At 34.9% G+C, this 25,137-nt stretch overlaps 1 protein-coding gene across 1 annotated transcript in view; it reads left to right on the top strand.

The window, feature by feature from the left end:
* The window catches only part of CWC22 (CWC22 spliceosome associated protein homolog), a 45,130-nt gene extending 21,714 nt beyond the window's left edge, over positions 1 to 23,416 (top strand). The window contains exons 11-19 of the mRNA XM_052635781.1: positions 3,823 to 3,927; positions 5,205 to 5,286; positions 8,777 to 8,837; positions 13,477 to 13,554; positions 14,161 to 14,313; positions 15,862 to 15,989; positions 17,675 to 17,776; positions 17,873 to 18,093; positions 22,848 to 23,416. Coding sequence (XP_052491741.1) covers positions 3,823 to 3,927; positions 5,205 to 5,286; positions 8,777 to 8,837; positions 13,477 to 13,554; positions 14,161 to 14,313; positions 15,862 to 15,989; positions 17,675 to 17,776; positions 17,873 to 18,093; positions 22,848 to 23,416 — 1,499 coding nt within the window. The remainder of the gene's footprint in view (positions 1 to 3,822; positions 3,928 to 5,204; positions 5,287 to 8,776; positions 8,838 to 13,476; positions 13,555 to 14,160; positions 14,314 to 15,861; positions 15,990 to 17,674; positions 17,777 to 17,872; positions 18,094 to 22,847) is intronic.
* The last annotated feature ends 1,721 nt before the right edge of the window (positions 23,417 to 25,137 follow it).

Below are 25,137 nucleotides of genomic sequence, written 5' to 3' on the forward strand. Positions count from 1 at the left end.
TCCCTTGAGTTGTATTTTACCTAACGAATACTGACAGCTCTGAAAGCTCCTTGAAAGAGAGAGCAGAGTTGTAGAGCTCCGTTATTGCTGCGTTCTGTGCTTTAATCATGCTTAGAAGCAGAATGTTGAAGGGGACGTAGAAGTGTAAGAAGCTTCCCATTTTATACATTATCCTAAAATCTGGTACAATAGGGACATTTCACTGCAATAGCCAGATTCCTTTTTCTCTAATAAATTTAGTTTCCAAACATAGAGAAACCCCTTCAGTCTATTTCCTTCTTTTCGTATGAGTTTCTTTTTCTATAGCCTCCCTGCTATGCAAGCATGCTAAGTCGCTTCAGTCGTGTCTGACTCTGTGCGACCCTGTGGACAGCAGCCCACCAGGCTCCTCTGTCCACAGGATTCTCCAGGCAAGAATACTGGAGAGGGTTGCCATTTCCTTCTCCATAGTCTCCCTAGAAGATACCAATAATTTTGTGGAATTCTTACTATACCTGATATAGAGGTTTTGTTGTGTTTTTTTTTTTTCCCTTTTTTTATACTTGGGAATTCCCCATCCATTTCTTTATTAGATTCTTGGCAGTTGGCCAAGAAAGTAGTGCTTTTCTTTACTATGCTAAGTCACTTCAGTCGTGTCTGACTCTGTGTGACCCCATGGACTGCAGCCACCCAGGTTCCTCCATCCATGGGATTTTCCAGGCAAGAGTACTGGAGTGAGTTGCCATTGCCTTCTTTACTATAGCAGTCCTTAAACTCTGTGGTCCCAAGATCCCTTTATACTCTTAAAAATTATTGAGAATTCCAAAGAGCTTTCATTTATGTGGGTTATATCTATTGACATTTACTTACTAGAAATTTAAATGGAGACTATAAAAAAAATACTAGGTCATTTCAAAATAACAATAATAAATCTAGTACATATTTGCAAAAATTACATGTTTTTATAAAAATAACTATGAACAAAGAAATTTAAGAAAAAGAATGGTATGTTTTAAATATTTTTTGCAATTTAGTGTCTGGCTTAATTGGAAACATTTGAATTCTCATATTGTTTCTGATTTCAGTCTGTTGCAGTAGGCTGTTTTGATTGAAATATATAAAGGAAGTTTAACCTCACCATAGACCTGTAGTTGGAAAGGGAAGAGTACAGCCTTTTCAGAATTATAATTGTGTATATTTCTGTTTAACACTATTCCAATTAAACATTTAATAGCTAGTAGTTTCTTAATGATTTAATTGCACTGTGAAACCTGAAATTATATCCATTCACTTTCCTATTTTGTTAACATTAAAATCTGTTGGCTTGTCAGTTTGAATGGATCTTTTACCCAAGCATGATTTTGTAACATGTTTCCTCAGTCATTTGGAGAATACTGATGCACCAAGTTATTCACATCATCCAAGTATTAACCTGTTAACGTTATCCAAGTTAAATTGACACATTAATATATTCTCAAAAAATCACATGTATTCATATTACCACCTGTCTTTATCAGAAAAATCTTAATGTTTTGGGAAGCTGTAAGGCTCATAGGAATAGATACGTGTTTTCCACAATTCTGATTTTCTCTTGAAAACTCATTTGATCATTGTGGCAAATATCTGAAAATAACTGTTGGTTATTTTCCTTGAAATAACAGTATTACTTTGTTTATATTTTAGAAAATATCTGGTAAATACCTAATAACTCTAGTTTGTTTGCCATTCTTTCAAGTAAAAATTTAAAATAAAAGTAATTCATCTTGCACCTCCGTCACTTAAGTGTTTTTCCTTGAAATAACCATCACCATTGTGCATTTGTCTTTTAACAGAAGTGCTATATATAAACTTTGTATTTTCTTACTCAAACTACTATAAATGCCTATACTCAAGGGCTAAGACTTAACAAAATTAATAATTTTATGTTTTTTCTTCAAGGGCGTTCTTAAATGAAACTTGTTTCCTACTACATTAGTGTGGCAGTGAGAAGTGCAGAGTGCTTGTGCAGCTTGATCCCTTGATTGTGCTCGGGGTGCAGCAGGTTTTAACTCCTGTTGCTTTTGCATCTTTATTTCAGATGTCAGCACAGTGAAAAGGCAGATAATATTTCGGTATTACTATGAAAATAGTTTGACCTACAGACCGCCTGGCAGGTCTCAGTGATTTCCTCCAGGATTCACAGACCATACTTGGAAACCACTGCTCTATTTAGTTAGTAAAATCCAGTTGTCATTGCCTAAATGATTTTAGTAAGTAGATCGTAAAGTGAAGGGATAGGAGAGGATGATGTAAACAGCTAGACAATCCATTTGACCTTCATTCTTTCATAAAATGTTCTTCTATAGTCGGCATTAAAAAAAATGACCGCGGCAGGAAGTGGGCACAGCTTTAGTAATTAGCACCTTAGAGTGACCCAGGTGTACTTGTGTTTTAGGTCTTACAGCATTTGGGAAAACAGCAGGAGTGCCGGTCTTCCTCCTGTTGAATACTAAGTAGTTTCCCCTTTTAAAGGTCTGTCTGAACTGCATTATGTGATAATAAACTAGACACTGCAGATCATTTCTGGAAGTCACATTGGTTAGAAATATTCTTGAAGAGATTTGTATGTCAGCTAAGGGCTGAATGACAACTTTCCACTTTTGTAAAATGACTTGTTTCTCTAGTATGTGGGCTTCTGCTAACATTATTACGTGTGGCTCCTGATTTATACTATTTAGTTAAATATAAGGAAATTAGAATTTTCCTAAAAGTTAGTTGGTCCCAAAACTATATTAAAATCTGTCTGATTATAATAAAAATGCAAAGGGGGATTGTTGGCCAGATTTGTAAAATCTTTTGTCAGACTGATGGAACACATACCACTGGACAAAATATGATTCTAGTTTTTGTCATTTGTTTATTAGTGTTAACATGATGATAGACCTCATGTAGTCTTTTACATCACAATTTGAATAGTTCTGAATGTGAGTTGTATTTTAAGAAATGACAGTCCAATGAAGCCCTTATTTTTCCGTTTTTTTTAAAGGTCTTTAGACTTCATTTCTATTGCACATATGAAAATTCTATCGATTAATTATAATGTTCTACTTAATAGGTATACATTTTAGTAAAAATCTCACCACTATTTAAATTTCATTCACTACCTAAATATGTTAGTCACTCAGTCGTGTCCAACTCTTTATGACCCTATGGACTGTAGCCCACCAGGCTCCTTTGTCCATGAGATTCTCCAGGCAAGAATACTAGAGTGGATTGCCATTACCTTCTTCAGGGAATCTTCCCAACCCAGGGATCGAACCTAGGTCTTTCTCATTGCGGGCAGATTCTTTACCATCTTAGCCATCAGGAAGTGGATTCTAAATTATGCATTTTTTTTTTCTTCTGTCTTTTTTGTCTTTCAGAAAACTTTCTTAGGCTAAATTCTTGTTTTCGATTGCTCATCTTGGCTTTTTATAGTAGACTTACCTTCTTGGTGATGAACTAGTAATATGTTGACTACATCCTCCATTATGCTAGTTTCTCTTCCTAATTTATCGTCCAGTGCTCCTGCTCTTTCGGAAAACTTTCATCTACTTTTTCTTTGTTCTTCTCATCCCTTGCTTATTTCATGGCTGCTTTCTGTCTGGCAGAAGAATTATACATATGGTTTTCTCTAGTCTAATTAGTTATAATGCTTTCTGAATACCTAGGTAATAACATGAGACCTGTGTGGTCATCTTTGTTGGTTGATAAACTCTTACACCACTGTGGGTTGTAGTGAACTGAGAATTATCTTCCCAGAATGAGATACATTTATATCCCTTGCTCATTCATGTTTTCCTAAACTTAACTTTGTTCTTTTAGAAATTCTTGATGAAGGAGATAGTGACTCAAACACAGACCAAGATGCTGGAAGTAGTGAAGAGGAGGAGGAAGAAGAGGAGGAGGAGGGAGAAGAAGATGAAGAAGGTAAAAGTGTAGCTGCAGATAAAATTGCAAAATATACTCCCAGAATAATCTAATGTAATCCTCTAAACAGTGATTCTTAATCTGTGGAGTACTGGGAGAGATGCTGCTGTTATCTAGTGGGTGAAAGCAAGGACTTATAAACATCCTATGAGTCACAAGATTGCCCCTCAGGGCAAGGTATTATCCAGCCCAAAATATCAGCACTGGCAAGGTTGAAAGAGCCTGCTTAGAAGTATGAAACAAGGAAATTCATTTTTTAATACCAGCATAATTTAAATTTTATGTTTTATGACTTTGATTATGAACTATGAAAAAGCTGCATTCATGTTGAGCACATGTGATTTATGTTGCTGTGGCATGAATGTGACAGATGCGAGTGACTAGATATTTGCTCTTCATTTTGGAAAAATAGATTGGGGAAGCCAAAACTATATTTGTACAGAAGCAGGCATGATGTCCTTCCTTTTCAGCTTTGATTATATTATTTCATAGGAAAATAAGCTCAGAACTTTACTTTGGTTAAGTCTTCATTAAAACATCAGAATATATATATACCCTGGTCACTATTTGCTTATGTTACATATTTGAAAATATTAAAAGTATAACTTTCCCTTCTAAGGCATAATATATTTTAGTTCTGTCTTAGAGTATAGTAGATCTTCTACAACATAATTTATAAAAATATGTTTAATTTTTTCCAGTGTCCTTTTCATTTAAAATGTCTCCTAACCAAGTTAACATTTAACTTTAGAATTTGTCTTATGTGAAAATACAGTTCAAATAAAAACTATTAAATGTTTATAAAGTTTTCATGTATTAGATAAGATAAAACTTCAACAAATATTCATATTTCTTCTGGACCCATCCAACGTGTCATGATGATTCCTGAATTTCTATCCATAATTTATAGTTCTTCCAAATTATCAAGATAATTGTTTATAAACATAGAAATAATGTTTTCCCTAACACCAGCTTAAGTGCAGCCTTTTATAATGTCTACATGAGCAGGTGACCCAGAAACAAAAATAGTTTTCTTGGTTTGGCTCTGGACTTCTTTGAGCTGACAGAACTTATCAAAATACTCTAAGATATGGCAAAAGACTAGAAATAGTTATGTTGAACTCTATAAATGTCAATGCTAACTTATACTGTAGAAGAGAATCTTATATTAAACTCATAGATTCTAAAAAGATTATGAAAACATTACTATAAAGGGATACATTTTCAGTTCTTCATTTATTTTTATAGTCTTGTAATTTTGTTATGTTTAATTTCAGGACAAAAGGTGACTATTCATGACAAAACAGAAATTAATCTAGTCTCATTTCGTCGTACCATTTATCTTGCTATTCAGTCAAGGTAAGATACAGTACAGTAGCTCAGTTGATCCTAATTTTTGACAGGGGATGGGCAAGAAGATGGGATTGTTAGAATCTGGTAACAGAAAACTGGATATTGTTTCAGGGATTCTCCAACTGCTTGCCTCTCCTCCACTATCCCAAGTCCCAGATTGTAGATCCCTACTGTTTTTAGGAATCTACAGGAACAATTTGTCTTTACTTTTAACTGTTTCCTAATTAAAATTTTTTTAAGTTATATCATTTCTTATAATTAAATATCACTAGCAATCTGAAAACATTTCTGTATTACAGAGTTAGCACAGTATTGTGTAGTGGAAGTTTAATGTTTTTATTTTTTTCTAATTTGCTTTCTAACTCTGGCTCTAAGCAGAGAAACTCTTGTGATATTTGGACACTGATATGTTGTGCAGATGGAAATGAATGTGAATGGAAGTAGGAAATAGACTTAGGAAGGTTTTAAGGACTCTTTGAAATAATATTAAGCAAGAACTGCTGTGATGTCATGAAAACAACCTTTTCCCTTTGAAGGCTGTGAGGTTAGTTTTAAAGAGAAATAAATGAAAATATTAAATGCTGAGTACATCTATTTTCAATGGGAATCAACCTATTGATTTAGTGGGCACCATGTTTATATTTTACAGTGGAGAAGGAATATTTTCCCGGTTTTGTTTTGTTACTAGGTTTTGTATATTTCCATTTATTATGATGTAATAGCAAAAATGATTCATAAGTAGGAGTCATCTTGTTTTCAGTCTGTCTGAAAAGTTTTTGGCTTAGATTCATCTTCAAAAACAGAAATGTTAAACAGCAAAACGTTAGTTAGAAATTTTTTTGCTTTACCCTTGTGTTTCTTGGCCTTTCGCATGAAAGAAAAAAACTAATATTTTCTTATACAAACTTAAAAGTAGATAATGAAAAGTTTTTGTTATAAGTAGCTATTCTTAGAGTTTTAGAGTTTGACCTTTTGTCCTTTTTTAAGAAATTCAATGGTAATCAGTTGTAAAGAGCAGATTCATTGTTTTAATATTGCTGTTAACATTAACTTTGAAGAGTCACAGTGGAGCTCTTTGCATGATTATTGTAAAGAAACTTTATTTTTTAGGTGATCTAACCTTGATAATAATAACCTCTGAATCACACAAAAATGTTTGAAAAACTAAAACACTGACATATAGTGGTACCAATTCTAGTAATAGTACAATAAATACGTCTTATATGTTATTTGTCAAATGTTCTCAGCCCCTAAATGCCTAGTAAAAATAATTTTAGGAAGTAAACACAACTTTGATAAAAAGGTATTTAAAGGACATGGTTGGGAGACTCAGGTAATGGGATTATAAAACATAAAAGTGTTATCAAACAAATATTCTAGATGAATAAGTAATATTGTTGGTCATTAAAACAGCTAAAATGGTTTATTTTTTTTTAAGTAACAGTACTCAGTAGTAATGATGATTTCAATTAGATACACAAAAAGATTTTTGGTGGAAATTTAAATTGGTGTACTCTTTTTAGAAAGCCTTTTGGTAGCATGAATCAGTGGCTTAGTTTGATTGCCATTTGACCCTTCTTTTTTATTATATTTCTTAAAGAAATACATATTGGCAGAGAATTATACAGAGAATTGTTCAGTGCAAAAAAGAGAAAAATCATATTGCTCAATATAATCAAAGTGTTTTCATGTTTAATGCCTCTATTAAAAATTAGGTTAATGGAGAATTAGTGGGCAAGTGGTCTGATTTAATGTTAGTTGGGGATAAAAAACTAATAATATAGAATGTATGGCACCATGCTGATAGCATTATCTTAATTGTATAAGTAGGTGTGCAGGTTCTAGAAATAAAACACTAACGTATCAACAGTGATTATTTTGAGAGGAGGTTGGATTATTTATATAGACTGTTCACTTTTGGAACTCTTGTGAACAAAACCAAGTTCTGGTGACTGAACTATTTGGGGATTTTATTTTTTAAATTTTCTTTGCTTTTATACTTATTGACTGACCTCACCAATACTCTGATCTTTTTACTGTTCTGACTCCTTAAATAGTCTTCTTTTATTTATGCAAACACTGAACTACACAGTTAACTTTGCTATTAAAAGTTGGACATTCCGGGTTGTTTTTGGTTTTAAGTGATGTTCCAGTCTGATGTTATATTACTGGAGTAATGTCCTTAACAATTTGAAGTTTCTTAGATTGAAGACATCAACAAACTATTGAAAACTGGCATTATGTAAAATCTATTTTCTTTACCCTTCCCTCAGTCACTGTTAATTCTGGAATATGTTTGGTGTAAAATAGCAAGCAAAGTTAATAATTTCTTTAATATTTACATTTAGTGCAACTTCAAAACAATCATGGTAGGGAGTCACCAAATACTTTTCAAGTAAAACAAAAACAAGGAAAATTCTGTCATACTTTCTCTTTGATTCTTCACTTAATTAGACAAAAGGAAAGTTGTAAAAATTTTCCATGAACTACTTGACATGTTTTTCAGAAATTATAGGATTTTTTTCCTAAATACTAATTCTGTTTTTTTTAAAATAAAAACTAGAAAATGTCACATTTTTAAAAATACTTTTTGGTATTGCTGTATTATTGAAGTTTATCAACTACAGTTAGCAATTTTGATCTTAGTGCCAGTTATTATTTAATATTGTGTGTTATGAAAGCTCTCTCTTGATTTCTTAAAGTTTTTTTTTTTTAATTCCATTCTACCACCCTGAATTATTTTTTGTGCTTGTGAAACCCAATCAGTAATAGAAGCTGAGGATTACTGATGAACTATAAAGCTAAATTCATTATCATTATATTTCAGTGGGTGATTATTTTATATTGCTGTTATCAAACGATACTGGCATTATTCCTGAATCAAGTTCACACTGAGTTTGATAATTCTCTAAGCAAAGCATATTGAAGATATTTTTCATGCAATTTATATGAATGTTGTACAAAAGTAAATTCTTTTCTTTGTAAGTGATTTTAGTTATTTACTGATTTTATACTAACTTTTTATATAGTGTAAGAGCCCTATGTTTGGGTATGACTCAAGATAACTTGTAAGTGTGGTGATTAAGCTCTGGATGTCATGCTGGGCTCTTGAAACATCTTTTACCTCTTCCTCACTTGGATCAGGGAGAAGTGGAAATATTTAGCAGTATAATAAAGATTTGTCTGCTTTCTATGTCTATTAATTTGTACATTCTGGACTTTTTATATAAATGGAATTATGTTATATGTGGTCTTTATGTCTCACTTCTTTCACTTAGCATCAGTCAAGGTCCCCCATGTCATAGGATGTATCAGTACTTCATTCTTTGTAGAGTTAAAAACCTTATCTTTTTTATATTTACAATACAGTAATATGAAAATAGAGAAGAAAATTTTTAGCAATTATTAGGGTAAGATTCCTATATATGAAAGAGTGCTACAACTTAAATATGCTGCTATTTTTAACCTAACTATTGTGACCATTTTATCCCTACAGTTTAGATTTTGAAGAATGTGCTCACAAGTTGCTAAAAATGGAGTTTCCTGAGAGTCAAACAGTAAGTTAGTACTTTTTTTCTATTAGGAAATATGTATATGTATTATAGAAAATATGTATGTATGTTATAAAAATGTTTAAGATAGTTAATAGGTTTCATGAAATGAATCAGTAACTCAGTGCTTCATATATGCTGCTCATTCCAGTGATTTCAATCAGCTGCTTATTTGAGGTGTGAGAAAACGAGGAAGTTTCTCTGAACCACCACACTTTACACAGGTTTCTGAGTGGTTGCCTATAAATCAAATGGTGCCTTAAATACAATAGGAAGTTTGTTCTTTAGTAAAGTACCTGGTCCATCTACTTTATGCACTAAAGCATTCTTGTGTCACAGAAGCTGGAAAGATCACCATACTTGTTGTTACATTACTTGAATTAGATATAGATGAACCTGTTCCATTTTTTTTCACTCATTAATTCATTTAACAAAACGTATTCAGCATATATGGAGAAGGAAATGGCAACCTACCTACTGTGTATTCTTGCCTAGGAAATCCCATTGACAGAGTCTGAGCCTGGTGGGCTACAATCCATGGAGTTGCAACGAGTCGGACATGACTTAGCAACTGAGCACATTCAGCATATATTATATGTCAGGCATTCTGTAAGGTGTCAGGGATTCAGGTATCCATAAAGTACATTTTTGCTCCCTCTTAGCCCATGGGACTCATAGTCTTATAACTCAGTACATATACTTAACTGTTCAAAATATCATGGAACCCTAATACCAAGAGGATAATAAAGGTTAGATTGAAAAGATTATCTTAGGTTTTTTTGGGTTTTTTTTCCTAATTCTTTCCTTATGTATTTTGCTCTGTGCCCATCTATATTTTGGATGCTTGAAATCTGAAGCAAAGGCTTTCAGGGTTTGGTTTTTCACATCTTAATGTACATGTAGTAGACTCAGCACAGGTCCAGAGTGAATGTATCAGCTCTGATAGGCTGTTTGATTTCTGGTTCTTCTAAAAGATCTTGACTGTCTGAGCTAAGTTAACATTACAAGGAAGTCCTTTGACTTAAGGCCTTAAATATGTTCTGTTACAGGGATTGGCATACTGTGGCCCAGGCCCACTGCCCATTTTTGTTAATAAAGGTTTATTGGAGTACAGCCTTACACCATTGGTTGATGTATTATGTGTGATTGATTTTGCCCTATAGGAGCAGAATTGACTAGTTGCAGCAGAGAGTAAATGGCCACTAACATCCTGAAATATTTGCTGTCTGGTCTTTTCCAGAAAAAGTGTCCCAATCTTTAAGAATGTAGATTAGTTCTTGAAATGCCATGGTATGGAATTTTGAGATTATTCTTTGCAAATTAAAAAATATTTTTTCCCTCTTAAAATTTATTTATTGATATACTAATAATAGTGTCTTTATATGTATTATGGGTATACTTGATATTGTCATTGGAAGGGAATAAATTAGTGAATTAACCTTTAAAATTATAAGTAAAACTAAAGTTATGGTATGATCTTGTCACATTAGTTGCTGAATATAATTGTTATTAAAAATGTTATTAATCCAGAGGATAGTTGTTCTAGAACTTAACTTCACTGTTTTTTTCCCTTGAAACCACAGACCAGAATATTTATTTTTCCCTCATATCTGAAGGATTATTTGCTACGTAAGATCATTCTTTCTAGAAATTTTTTTTTTTATTTCACGTCGAATATGGCTTTTCACTCCCTTCTGGCCTGTAGCATTTGTCCTGAGAACTTCAACATGCTTTGATAACATTTGGAAGAGTATCTTAGTGTGTCTGTTTTCATGCACTCAAAAGAATCTCCTAAAATCACTATGATATTTAATTAAAATATTAAAATATTTAATTATTTTATGCCACAGGGAATAATTCTTATAATTGCATTTAGTCTCAGAAAGAAATTAATTTGTTTTTGCATGTTGTTCTGACTTTATTAGCAATGCTATCAGCATATTACCATGTTATATTGTTTAAAACCTGATTAAGTATTAGGTTATTGTAAGATGAAGTGTTGGTAGAAGTTGAAAATACATTTTAATATATTGAATTAATGTTGTGTGGCAGAACTCAGAAAAGGTCATTTAGGTTTTTTTGGTCCTATACTAAATTTTGACGAAGTACATCTCTTCAGAACTTAGACATTTATAAACATTTTAATTGAGGCAACTTGTGACTAACCTTTAAAAAAAATAATAATCTAACAGTATAATTACATCGAAAAATAACCTTGTTTTGTGAAGAGAAGCCTTTCATTAGATAGTTTTATAAGTAGATTATCAGCTTCTTGAATAACACTGCCCCATAGAACATTTTGCATTGATGAAAATATTCATATTCTTCCCTTTTTAGTACAGTGGCCTCTATACTGGTCACATGTGGCTTCTGAGTACTTAAAATGTGACGTATGACTAAAAAACTAAAATCTGAATTTTACCTAATGTTGAATAATTTAAATGTAAATGGCTGTGTATTGCTAGGGGCCAGCACACTGGACAGCACAGTTGTAAAGTGTTCCATGCTTCTTCAGGGTCCCCCTTCCTTCTTGCTCATGGATCAGTCAGTTCAGTTCAATTCAGTCGCTCAGTCATGTCCAACTCTTTGCGACACCATGGATTGTAGCTTGCCAGGCTTCCCGGTCCATCACCAACTCCCAGAGCTTGCTCAAACTCATGTCCATCAAGTCGGTGATGCCATTCTACCATCTCATCCTCTGTTGTCCCCTTCTCCTCCTGCCTTCAATCTTTCCCAGCATCAGGGTCTTTTCCAAAGAGTCAGTTCTCTGCATCAGGTGGCCAAAGTATTGGAGTTTCAGCTTCAACATCAGTTCTTCCAATGAACACTCAGGACTGATTTCCGTCAGGACTGACTGGTTGGATCTCCTTGCAGTCCATGGGACTCTCAAGAGTCTTCTCCGACACCACAGTTCAAAAGCATCAGTTCTTTGGTGCTCAGCTTTCTCATATCCATACGTGACTACTGGAAAAACCATAGCTTCGACTAGATGGACCTTTGTCGGAAAAGTAATGTCTCTGCTTTTTAATATGCTGCCTAGGTTGATCATAGCTTTTCTTCCAAGGAGCAAGTGTCTTTTAATTTCATGGCTGCAGTCACCATCTGCAGGGATTTTGGAGCCCAAGAAAATAAAGTCTGTCACTGTTTCCATTGTTTCCCCAACTATTTGCCATGAAGTGATGGGACCAGATGCCATGATCTTAGTTTTCTAAATGTTCAGTTTTAAGCCAACTTTTTCACTCTCATCTTTCACTTTCATCAAGAGGCTCTTTAGTTCATTGATTTCACCATAAGAGTGGTGCCATCTGGATGTCATCTGGATGGTGTCATCTGGTGGTGCACGTGGAGATTTCCAGTAAATGCATATTGACCTAATTTTTTAAAGTATATATAATAATTACATATTAATAGATTGTATCTCATGTTATCAGAGGACAAAAATGTCAGAATTCCTAATTGAAGATATAAAGGTACAAAATAAAAGTGAACTGAAAGAGTATATAGTATATTTTATAGCGTTGCTTTCTGTTTATAGAACACGAATACATTGCAGTTAATGTATTTTATTAAAAATTACTTTTTAACTTTCTAATAAGGAATGTTTTGTAGAAAAAGATCTTTAGTCAGTTTAGCAGTACTCAGAGTTAGGGTTAGGATTATTCTCTTTTTCATTTTGTCTCCATTGATTTGTCCATATTTCCTGAGTTTCTTGATCTATGAAATTGCTGTAATTGATATATATTTCATTAGGGTTATTTCAAGTATTAAATAATATTTATTCATTATAAGTAATTTGTGATGTTGGTATTTCCCGATCTTGGATTAACTCCTGCATTTCATAGCCCAACAGAATTTTCACAGAGGAGTTTTCAAGACACAAAAATAACTGATTGGACAGTGTGTGGAAAGAACAGTTATGGAATGATTCCATCTATTTATTTAGATTCATCTGTGGACAGATCTATATGAGTAGCATTTATTTTGAGGCTAAAAATCTTAGCCACAAAGGTCTTTTTTGTTGTTCTTTTAGATATATTTTCTTATAAAGAAGGCAGTCATTATGTTAGCACTGAAGTTGTGCCTATTTTATGCTCTGTAAAGACTCACCACGTTTTGCCTTTTCCATACTAACAAAATATATTCTTGATAACTCAGTTTAAATGTTGTATTGGTGGTCTGTATTTAAAAGATTTCTGTATAGAATCTTTTAGAATGTGATATATTTAGTTTCTTTTTGTTGATGTATCTGTTTCCTTGATAGTTCTTTGATATTACGTATCATTCTTCCAGAACTTTGAGGCATTCCATAACAGTTTCCCAAAGAGAACAAGTAAATGCTGTCTTTTCAAAATTTCACAGCAGGTGTTCTTGAAGTGGCTCATACTTACATGAGTTTAGAATTTTATAAGCAATCTAATTAGCATAAATGACATGGAATTTCTGTTAGCCAAACAGAAGACTTTAAAAAACTATAGTCTTGGCAGAGATTGAATTTTTTGTTTTGTCTTCATAACTCAACTTCACAAAGTTTTATGTTTTTAAAACCTTATTTAAAAATTCAGGCTATCTTTGTCATATTGATAAATTATCACACAGCATGGATTCATTGTGTTTCGAATCATTAATGTAATTTTTTTCCAAACAGAAAGAACTCTGCAACATGATACTTGATTGCTGTGCCCAACAAAGGACATATGAGAAATTTTTTGGCTTATTAGCTGGGGTGAGTTCCGACCTCATTTTTCTTGTTGGATTTTGATGAAATCACAAGGGTAATTCTGAACATGAGTATTGTGAATTAATGTGTCTGCTTTGTTGCCTGGTCTAATGTACTAACATATCTTTGCTGAAAACAAATCATTCTTCCCTTCCACAGTTTTCCCAATCTCTGTAGCTTCCTCCCTTCCCACTTCCCGTTTGTAGTTCTTTGATATTACGTATCATTCTTCTAGAACTTTGAGGCATTCCATAACAGTTTCCCAAAGAGAACAATTAAATGCTGTCTTTTCAAACTTTCACAGCAATTTCTGGTCAAGTACATGTTCAGACAACATAAATAAAGCATGAGCTAAATCATTTTTTGAATCCAAACAATCCATAGAGAAGTATATTTATATTTATCTTATATAAATGTGTGTATCTGTGGTTAGCCATGTGTATAACTTTGTTTTAGCATATAAATCCCAGGGGTGGTATAAATTGACTTCTTTTTTAAGTATCCCATTATACAACAAAGAAGATTGATATGACATACAAATATTTATTAACTTTTGATTGAATAAAATTAGGATTTAATATGGTGTTGACATTTTTATTTTTAATTTATTAGCGATTTTGCATGCTAAAAAAAGAATACATGGAATCCTTTGAAAGTATATTCAAAGAACAATATGATACCATCCATCGCTTGGAAACAAACAAATTGAGAAATGTTGCTAAGATGTTTGCTCACCTTTTATACACTGATTCACTTCCATGGAGCGTAAGTAGATGAGTCAATATTTGTACTTCTTTCCTAATCCCCTGTTATTCCGAAATAAATATTATTAAGTATAACATAGCCATACTCTTCCAATGTAGGCAGTGTACTTTAAAATGACATGTGGAGCAAACATCCACTATAATGGCACTCTTTGAGGTTATATTCATATAATGTGGAATCAAGAAGCTAATTTAGTGAATGAATGTAAGAAATAACATTTTGAATGATATTAATAGTCTAAACGTTACAGTGCCTTTTGAAGGCGATACCTAGGAATGTTTTCAGAACATAGTTTTTTATCTTCTCTGTGTGCACTCATGTGTGTGCGCACGCTTATCCATGTATAGCAGAGTTTGGTGGCACATGATCCTCTGAGTTACTGCCTGTTTCCTGATGGAGTAACCATCAGAAGTTCCCCTGGTAAGAACATGAGAGAAATGACTGTTCTGGCAGGATGTATTTTTCTTAGGCAACACTGAAGTTGGATAAGTGTTTGGGAGGAGTTCCTGTAGTCATAGTTAGAACAGGGAAAGATATTCTCGACGGGGAAATTAGACTGAGCTGGAATTTGAACTGCATTCCTTAAGCTGCCACTTAATTGTACAACTGCTGTTCATTCAACAACCATTTGTTTGGTCACCAACTCTGTGCCCAGAAAGAGACACTGGACTTCCAAAATGAATTATATATGGTCCCTGCTTTCAAGGAGTTTAATACCATATAACAGAAGAGGTAAGATGCCCATGGTAATAATACAGAATAAAAGTGATAGATTAGGCTGAAGGAATTGAAAAATTCGAAAGAAATTGTATCCAAGAAGAAAGAGGATCGTATTGTAGAATACCACAACCCAATGGTAGAATGAAACAACATTGTTGAGCTTATAAACATTGGATAGATTTTTGTAATACTGTAAGTACTAAGTGTGTCCCACTACTTTAATGGGCATTTATAAGCTAACCCAGCAGGCTATTAAACTTTTTTACTTTGCTTTTTTCTTCCTTCTCTGGGAAAATGAAATCAAAGTTTCAAACAATTGAAATAGTAAGCTCCTGGAACACATGATCCATTAAAAACTGGAGGTTGCTTTTACTTTTTTTCACTCTAAAATATCTCCCTATGAGCTTCAGTTTTTAAGCCCTAGTCTTACCATTCAGAAGAAGCCATCGTTCTTGGTCTTTACCCTTCTCACGTATTGTATGCGCTGGACATACAATATGATAACGTCCGTTTTGATAACTAGGTTTTAGGAGCTAGTAATCTTAGCATTATATGCTAGAGACAATATTCCTCCCTGCTATAAAAAGCACATTACTCAGGAAAGAGAATGAATTTTACATCTGTAGCATCTTAACATTTTGAAAATTTGTATAGAAAAGCAGTCCTAAGCTTTCCCAGGTACTAATATATATCAGCATAATGGAAGATACTTAATTGAAGATAACAAACCATAATTTCAGAGGACACTGAAAGTTAGAGATATTGGTCACTTTGTCTTACCATTTGAATACCAAAATAATAATGTCTTTTTTAAATTCTAATTTTCAGGTTCTTGAATGTATAAAACTGAGTGAAGAAACTACTACGTCATCCAGTAGAATTTTTGTGAAAATATTTTTCCAAGAACTGTGTGAATACATGGGTCTTCCTAAACTTAATGCAAGATTAAAGGATGAGTAAGTTTACTATTAAATTTTAAATTAAACACTTTTTATTCTTACTCTTACTCTCCTACTTTTGCAACTGTAAGTCCACTCTTAGTTGTAAAAATATGTGTTAGGTCCTTAGGACATTCTTTATCTATTAGTCACTCCTCTTGACTCTCATGTTCTTTGTGACAGGGGACAATGTGAAACTTTTAATGGTCATTTAGTTCAAGTAGAGAAAATGCAGATTTCATGCCTCTTTTACTCTAGTTAGAACATGCAAAATTATTTTCCCATGCTGACTGGAGTTTTCCAGTAATAAGTATTTGTAGTTTTATTTCATTTTTACCCTAAGGTGGAGGCTTAAAATGATGTTGTATTATCAGGGGATAATTGTAAACATATACTGGTGAAGGTCAGTCCTATAAGTCATATAACTGTTTAGATTATTATGCTGAACTCGGGCTTTGTTCCAGGACTATTTTGTAATCCCTATCCCAGCTCTCGTTCTTTGCAGGTATTCTGATTGCCCATTACCACTTACATTGACTTCTACTCCATTCATACTCCTAAAATCCTTTCAAAGTTTTCTCAGTGATCATCTGCCAAATCCCCCAGTCTTGCACAGTCCTCATGCCTCTTGACCTCTTGGTCTCACTTACACTATTGACCACTTGCTCCCTGACTCCTCACTTTATTCTCATTCTGCCTTGCTCCTCCCGGTCTCTGTTCTTCGGCCTGCCTCGCTTATGTTCGCCAGAGGTCTGTCCTGAATTCTGCGTGCTCTGGGCCAATCCATTTGCTTCTCTTCACTTCGTATACTTACTTATTGGCCCTTGTCTGCTTGCCAGGCTGTGGGACTCCTTCTCCAGCAGGATGCATTCTGGCCGCTCAAACATTGCCCAGCTTATTAAACAATAATAGTAAGCTGATTCATGCCCCCTTACCTCTGTTTCCAGAGCTGGGAATTCCTTCTCCTGTTCTGTCCAGCAAACTCTTAATCATTCTTCCTATATTGTCACCTTTTCCTGTGAAAGACGGTTTTTTCTAACTCTGCTGCTTAGTCCACTGAGTGTGTCACTCAAAACCACATGATATTGCCTTTTTTCTATTCGTTCCCCTCCCGAGAAGTAGCGATTCCATACAGTCTTCACCCTTGATTTCTCTTAACTGCTTTTCCCCTTCCGCCAGTGCCTTGCACAGTACTGTGTAGACATGCGTGTGTGTATGTACAACAAAAGAGAGCTTTTTTTTTTTACTTTTCTGTACATACACTCAAATATAAATACACATATGTATCCATAGATTTATATGTGTTATATAAGTATATCTATTCTGACTGTATATGAAAGTTTTTTTAAAAAAACCTCCTCTCATATATTATAGAAATCAATTTAATTTCTTTATTTTGGGCCACACCTCGTGGCTTGTGTGATCTTAGTTCCCCTATCGGGAATTGAACCGGGGCCCATGGTGGTGAAAGCACTGAGTCCTAACCAGTGGACCATCAGGGAAATTCCTGGAAGTCAATTTTAGTAAACTATCACTTGACCCTACTCATGTCATTAGATAGCATGTAGCCTGACCTAATTAAATCACTTGCTTGTATTTCATTTACTAATTTAATGTATAGAAATTCTGAAAAATGACTGTATGAGGATTTTGCCTTTTTATCTCCAAGCATTCTGTTCTCTTTTGTTCATTTTCTTTTTCAGAACTCTACAGCCATTCTTTGAAGGATTGTTACCCCGAGATAACCCAAGAAACACTCGATTTGCCATCAATTTCTTTACTTCTATTGGTCTTGGAGGTTTAACGTAAGAATTATTATCAGAGTTTTATTCAACTTATCTCAAACTTACCTCACAGTTCCTTCGAGACAGAATCTAACAGTGGGTTATGTTTTTAATTAGGGATGAATTGCGTGAGCATCTCAAAAATATACCAAAGGTCATTGTGGCACAAAAACCAGATGTTGAGCCAAATAAATCCTCCTCCTCTTCAAGCTCTTCCGAGTCCTCCTCCTCAGAGTCTGACTCCTCTGCCTCTGATTCAGACAGCAGTGACAGCAGTTCAGAGTCTTCTAGTGAAGAAAGCGATTCTTCATCCACCAGTAGTCAGAGCTCAGTCTCAGGTACTGAAACTCGTTTATAATTGATCATGCTGTTTTCTAACAAGTATGTTGCTGGTGGTGTTTATAAGCGAAGAGAAAATTTGATTGCTTATTTATTTTAGAGTTCGCTTGTTTAAAAGCCACAATTAATAATATAAATGATCATCTATCACTGTTGCAGTCTATACTGAATTCAATATTTATAATGTTAGGATTATCTTTTGGAATCCTCTTCATCAAAATGAAGATACTCTGTTGGCAAATACTTGTTTCAGTGCTGACTGAAATGCCTTTCATAATGTCTGTCATCTGCTTTGGAGGAGCTTTCCTGATGGTTGTATTTTAAAGAAATTTTAATTGTTTAGTATTAACAGTGAAGCCCTTATGTTAGTAATTGACACATACCACATATTCAGTGCATGTCTTATGGCATTCAGCTGTGTAAATTTTCATAAACCATATCCATGTATCCAAGACCCAGAACAAGAGCAGCCAGTACCCCAGAAACCTTCCCTTGTTCTCTCCCCTGCTAAGTACCACTCCTCCCATCCACTGGCTCATGGCAGCTCCTGTTCTGATTTGTAATTCTCTAAATGAGGTTTGCCTGTTTTAAACTTTGGAATTATGTGTTATGAACTCCTTTATGTCTGGTTTATCTTTCAACTTTATGTTTGTGAGATGCAGCCATACTATTGCATTTAGTTATTTTCATTCATTCTCATTGCTGTATAGTTTTTCAGTTTGTATAAGTATTTCATAGTGTATTTAACATTTATCCTTTTCACTCAGTGGAAATTTAAATTTATAAATAGCGTTTCCATGAATGCTACGATACATATCTTTTAGTGACATATGTGTGTATGTGTACGCACATTTCTGTTGAATATGTTCCTAGAGGTGGAATCCCTGGGTTGTAGGGTGTGTGTAGAGACTGCTAAACAGCTTTCCGAGTGGTTATTCCAGTTCACACTCCCACCAGCCATGGATGGGGCTTCCGCAGTGGCTCAGGAGTAAAAAATTTACGTGCAGTGCAGGAGCTGCAGAAGAGGTGGGTTTGATCCCTGGGTTGGGAAGATCCCCTGCAGGAGGACATGGCAACCCACTCCAGTATTCTTGCCTGGAAAATCCCATATACAGAGGAGCCTGGCAGGCTACAGTCTATAGGGTCAAAAAGAATTGGACACGACTGAAGCAACTTAACATGCAGGCAACCATGTGTGAGAGGTACGGTAGAGTAGCTTCCATCTTCACTAACGTTTTAGCCATCATTTTCATTTTAGCAATTTTGGTGGGCATGCAGTGGCATTGCATTGTGATTTTAATCTGTATTTCCTTGATCACTAGTGAGGCTGAGCATCATTTTGTGTATTGTTGGCCATTTGAATATTTTCTTTTTGTTAAGTGGCTGTTGCAAGCTTTTTCCCTGCCCCCACCCTTTTAGAATTATGTTGTCTTTTCTGTTTATTTATAAGTGCCTTTATGTATTTTGGATATCTCTCTTTTGTCACATGTATACATTGCAAATAACTAGCCCCGTTCTTGTCTCTTAAGCCCTGCGAGGCAACCAGAACTATGCTGGTTTCTTCCCTCAGCAGCAGCCCTGAATCAGCAGATGCTTGCAGGAAGAAGGTGACATCAGCTCACTTCTCTGTGGTTCTGCCTTCTCTTGAATCTTGGCCCTTCTAATCCTCCTTTTGTTTTTGCTAGCTCACTGGGGTCTTCTTTATGTTTTATTTTAAAATAATTTTTGATTTATAAGAAGATTACAAAAATAATACAGAGAATTTCCATATAGCTTTCACCCAATTTTCCCTAATGTTAGTATCTTCCATAGTTTAGTTATCAAGATCAGGAAATTAACATTGGGAAAAGACTGAATTTCACCAGTTTTTCCACTGATGTCCCTTTTCTTGTTCAGGATCCTTCTTGCCTTTAATTGTTTTTCTCTTTAGCCTTCTATATAACCCACGATAGCTTCTCTCAGGCTTTCTTTGGTTTGAACGGCTTTGACACTTTCTAAGTCTTTTGGTCACTTACTGTGCACAATGTCACTCAGTGTGAATATCTGTCTGTTTTCTCATGATTAGAAGGAGATTATTCATTTTTGGCCAGGATACCATAGAGATGATGTGTTATTCTTACTGTGCCTTACTGAGGAGTTGATAATGTCTTATAGGTGATATTAACTTTAATCACTTGGTTATGGTGTTATTTGCTGGATTTTTTCATGGAAACTGTTTTTCTCTATAAATTACTGTTCAGTTCAGTTCAGTGGCTCAGTCGTGTCCGACTCTTTGCGACCCCATGAATCGCAGCACGCCAGGCCTCCCTGTCCATCACCAACTCCTGGAGTTCACTCAGACTCACGTCCATAGAGTCCGTGATGCCATCCAGCCATCTCATCTTCTGTCGTCCCCTTCTCCTCCTGCCCCCAATCCCTCCCAGCATCAGAGTCTTTTCCAATGAGTCAACCCTTCGCATGAGGTGGCCAAAGTACTGGAGTTTCAGCTTTAGCATCATTCCTTCCAAAGAAATCCCAGGGCTGCTCTCCTTCAGGATAGACTGGTTGGATCTCCTTGCAGTCCAGGGGCCTCTGAAGAGCGTTATAGGCCTGTAATTCAGTACTGTGCAGATCTCTTCCTTCTCCTGTTTCAGTCTTCTGTTTTTGCACCCATCTTTGGATCTTATCTGCCACACTTGTTACTATAATGTTTGCCAAATGGTGGTTTTTTTATTTGTCTCTTTTTTTCTACATTTGATAATGAAATTTCTCTTGTAAAAAAAAGAGTTGTGCCCCCCGCATTTATTTATTAATCGTGTTACATATATCAGTGTAGACTCATGGATATTCATCTTATCCTGTGGGTTAAAGTCCAGTGCTGTCATTTATTTTCTTGTTCAGATCATTTCAGCTTTGGCAATTAGAAACTCCGTCAAGTTGACTCCTGTGTTCTTTTGACACACTCCCATCGTTTTTTTCTTGAGCGCTTCCTTCCTTATAGCATGTCAAGTTGTATCAGATCTTTAGTGCCTTTAAATAGCAGATGTTAAGCTTTTATCAGGCATTTCTAGTTGTTTTCAGCAACATTACTAGTCTTTCACAATCTTCTTCATCTTCCTTGGAAGAGGAAGTGCTGTAGTAAAGTATTTTTTCAAATATGCCATTTTCTGAAAAGGTCTGTGTTGTTTTCCCCAGGGCCAACTCTGCCTTCTTTCACCATAATATCTTAATTTAAATAAAAGAGAGTCTGATTGCCCAAAATGCATGTCATTTCTTGTTTTTTAGTGTGTATTTCAGAGAGGCAGCTCTTCACAGCCTTTTTAGTAGGTTGGTGAGGCTAGTCTTTACACACTTGTTTCTCTTCAGAGTGTTTTACATACTATGTGGCATCCAGAATTAGGGGACTCAGTGATTTATATTGTTAGAGCAAGACTCCATTTACTCACAGGAAGTTTTATTCTTAAGTTGAAATATACTAACATTGTTCATTTACCATTCACCTCTAAAGAATTTATTTCATGGTATCTGTTTTGAGAACAGATGATAGCACAGCATGAACTGCTGCAGTAAGGAAGCTTGCTGATTCAAAATTAATTTGCCTCATCGTACAATTTCAGTAGAGAGCTTTCAGTTTTATTAATAACATATTAAATAGCATAAAAGCAGTCTGAACTTATACCAAATTAGAAAATTGTAAAGCAAACACCAAAGAGAGAGGAAAGTGCATATTATCGTCGGGCTCAGGTTTTGGTGTCAGGAAGCACCAAGTGTGGGATACAGAAGGGTCAGAGAGGCGTTGATTCTGCACAGAGCCAGATGGATTCTGCTTGGGTGGCTGTAGTTCAGCTGGACTGCTTGATAGGAACCAGAGAAACGGGTCCTTTGTGGCAAACGAGGACCCGTGGGTTTGCCATGGGTAGGCATTTGGCAGGAGAAATAGATGCTGGTACATTTGAGTGGAGGTAGGACAAAGATAGGCAGCTTTCCAACTTTGACAGAAATTGTGATCATCTCAGTACTTTTGATTATGTACCCAAAGCAGATAATACAAAGTGGTTAAGTGTGTTTTATAGCTTAAAATGGGTAAGATATTTCATTCTAAGTAATATTTATATTTGTGGACAAACCGATAAAAGAAAAGTTTCGAGGCCTTAGAAGAGTTTTCTTAGCAATCAAGCCTTTGCTGCTCTCATAAAGCCTATGATTAGATTTCAACATAGCTTCTCTTTGCATAGTTACTACTTCTCTGGTAGCAGGACTCTTATTTTTGTAGACAGAGGTTTGTATTTGAAAAATATGTATTCCTGTTTTTGCACAAACCCAGTCATCCCATTCAACCCACCTTTTAGGAATTAATGTGGCTGGCACGTAGGATCATTGTATTTTAATTATGTATCATCTCTGGCATTCTGTTTCATATGACATAATAGATATGGGCTGAAATTTATGTTTTGGATAAAATTTGTAAGTGGAAATGTACCACTTTAGTCACTTCATTAAAACTTTTACATTCGCTATATACCTTATTTAAAACATTTGTTTAAGGATCAAAGCAGTTACTTCAGTAACGAATATATTGTATATTCTTAAAAATTACATTTTTTGTATACTGTTCTGTCACCAGATTTTGCATTCAGTCAATTTGACCCTTTATCCAGTTTGTCTGAATTAGTAAACAAACCTATAATGTATAAATAAATATGATTTTTTTTTCAGTTGTGAAATTAAGATTAAAATATAAGCTAACTAACTATATTTCATTTTACACATGCAGCTAAAAATGTAAGAAAGAAGGGGCATGGGAACCACAGAAGTAAAGAAGTAGATAAATTGATCAGGAAACAAGAAATGAATGATAGAAAACAAGAAGAAAGGAGGCCAGAGCATCGGCACCAGGAGACAAGGACTGAGAGAGAAAGGAGGTCAGAGAAACCCAGAGAGAGAGATTCAAGAGGCTCTGGAACAAAATTCACTTCAGACAGAGGGAGTCCTCCTGAGAGAAACAGCCACAGCAGAGCCGTGCGTGACAGAGACCAAGAAGCACGCATGGGTTTGGAACATACTCATGGAGATCCCAGAAAGAAACGGGAGAGGAGAAATTCTTTCTCTGAAAATGAGCACAGACATCGAAATAGGGACAGTGAGAATTTTAGAAGGAAGGACAGATCCAAGTCAAGAGAAAAAAATAAAAAACATTCAGGTTCGAGAAGCGATGAAGATAGGTATCAGAACGGTGCTGAGAGGCAATGGGAAAAATCTAGCCGATACTCTGAACAATCCGGAGAATCAAAGAAAAATCAGGACCGGCGAAGAGAAAAGTCTCCAACAAAGCAAAAAAAATAATTCTGCAAAATCATAGAAACTGAACATGCCTTATATTCAGTTGAAACAAATTATTTTTTACATCGATTGACAAACTTTGTAGAGAATTATTGTATAAAGTACTGGTTTGTATTTGTACATTAAAAATGTTTTCTTTTTAATATGTTTTATAACTGATACATCTCAAGGCCTTCTACAAAAAATTATTTGAGAAGTTTCACCAGAGAGGGTTATAATTCTTGCCTATATTTTGTTAATAAAACAATCAAAATGTTCATTGAATTGATGATTTTTTTATCAACAATTTTTTTTCTGATAATGTTTCTGATTGTTTATAGGATTATTATAATGAATTGTTAGTGACTTTTTATTTGTAACTGAAGACCAAAATGGATGAACCTTTTTAAGGTTTTTGCTTTGTTAATGAGATATTATAAACTTTTCTTAGGAGTCTTGCTTTTTTTTAAGTAGAGGAATTATTTTAAGTTTTATTTTATGTTTTTAACAAAATATGTATGTATAATTTTTTTTCAGAAGTGTTTCAGTGAAGCTAGGTGTGTGTTAGTCTTTAAACAAATACACAGCTATCTTATTTAATAATTAGGACTTCTCTCATTGACAACATTTCTTTCTGGACTGTTAGGTTAACTTTTAATTGAAATTCTTTGTGATTAGTGCTTTTTCTCAGCCTTGAAGTTCTGTCACTGTTGGTAAGTTACTATGTATTTAAGTTTTAATGTAGATTAATAGGTTATTGAAAAACATGCAATCATGAGAAATATATGCAAGACCAACTGTGAAATAATTTTAGTTTTTTTATAAGAATTTTAAGGGTTGCTATCCTTGTAACTCTCACCAGTTACTATGTGACCATATTATTTATTACTTTTGAAATAAAATATTGCCTCTGAAATTTTAGATTTGCTGACATTAAACCGCATTTACTAAATGAGCCATTTGTACTTGCTCACCTTAAGAGCATATAAAATCCATTTTAGGCAGTGTCCAGATTCAAGAATAATCTTAAACCATTTTTAAAAAATCAAACCATTTTAAAGTTTGGCTTTTGGGCACACTCTGATTTAAGAACTTGAGTATAGGGCTTCGCTGGTGGCTCAGGGGTAAAGAATCCGCCTGCCAATGCAGAAGATACGGGTTTGGTCCCTGGTCCAGGAAGATCTCACGTGCCACGGAGCAGTTAAGCCCGAGTTCTAGAGCCCACAGCTACTGAGCCTGTGATGTGGAGCCAAAGAGCGACAACGACTGAGCCCACGCGCCGCAGCTGCTGAAGCCTGCGCGCCCGGAGCCTGGGCGGCACAGTGCTCGGAGCCGTGCAGTCAGCGGCCCACGCACCACGGCTGGAGAAGAGCCTGTGCGGCAGCCGAGACCCGCACAGCCAAAATAGATAAGGTTACATATTTAAAAAAATTTGAGCATAACTATAACACAGTCCATGTCGATAAAGGCATACTAGGTTCTCTTCCTCTTCTCCTCCTGTCCCCCGAGTATTAATTGAATATGGCAGTTTGGAAAAATTAACTGTGGTGGTTAGAAGGTGGTAAGTTATGATTAGACCATCACAGATGTAGTACATTTCACAGAACTGTGAAGCTCAGCAAATAGGATTTAAGGAACATACAGGCTGTAAGCCCTAAGGGAAATAAATGAGTTAATTCTTTTAACTTTATTATCTAATTATTATCTAATTAACATTCATCTTTAGAGGTGTTAAGGAAAATGTA

The sequence above is a fragment of the Budorcas taxicolor genome, chromosome 2, assembly GCF_023091745.1.
Source record: "Budorcas taxicolor isolate Tak-1 chromosome 2, Takin1.1, whole genome shotgun sequence".
NCBI lineage: Eukaryota > Metazoa > Chordata > Mammalia > Artiodactyla > Bovidae > Budorcas > Budorcas taxicolor.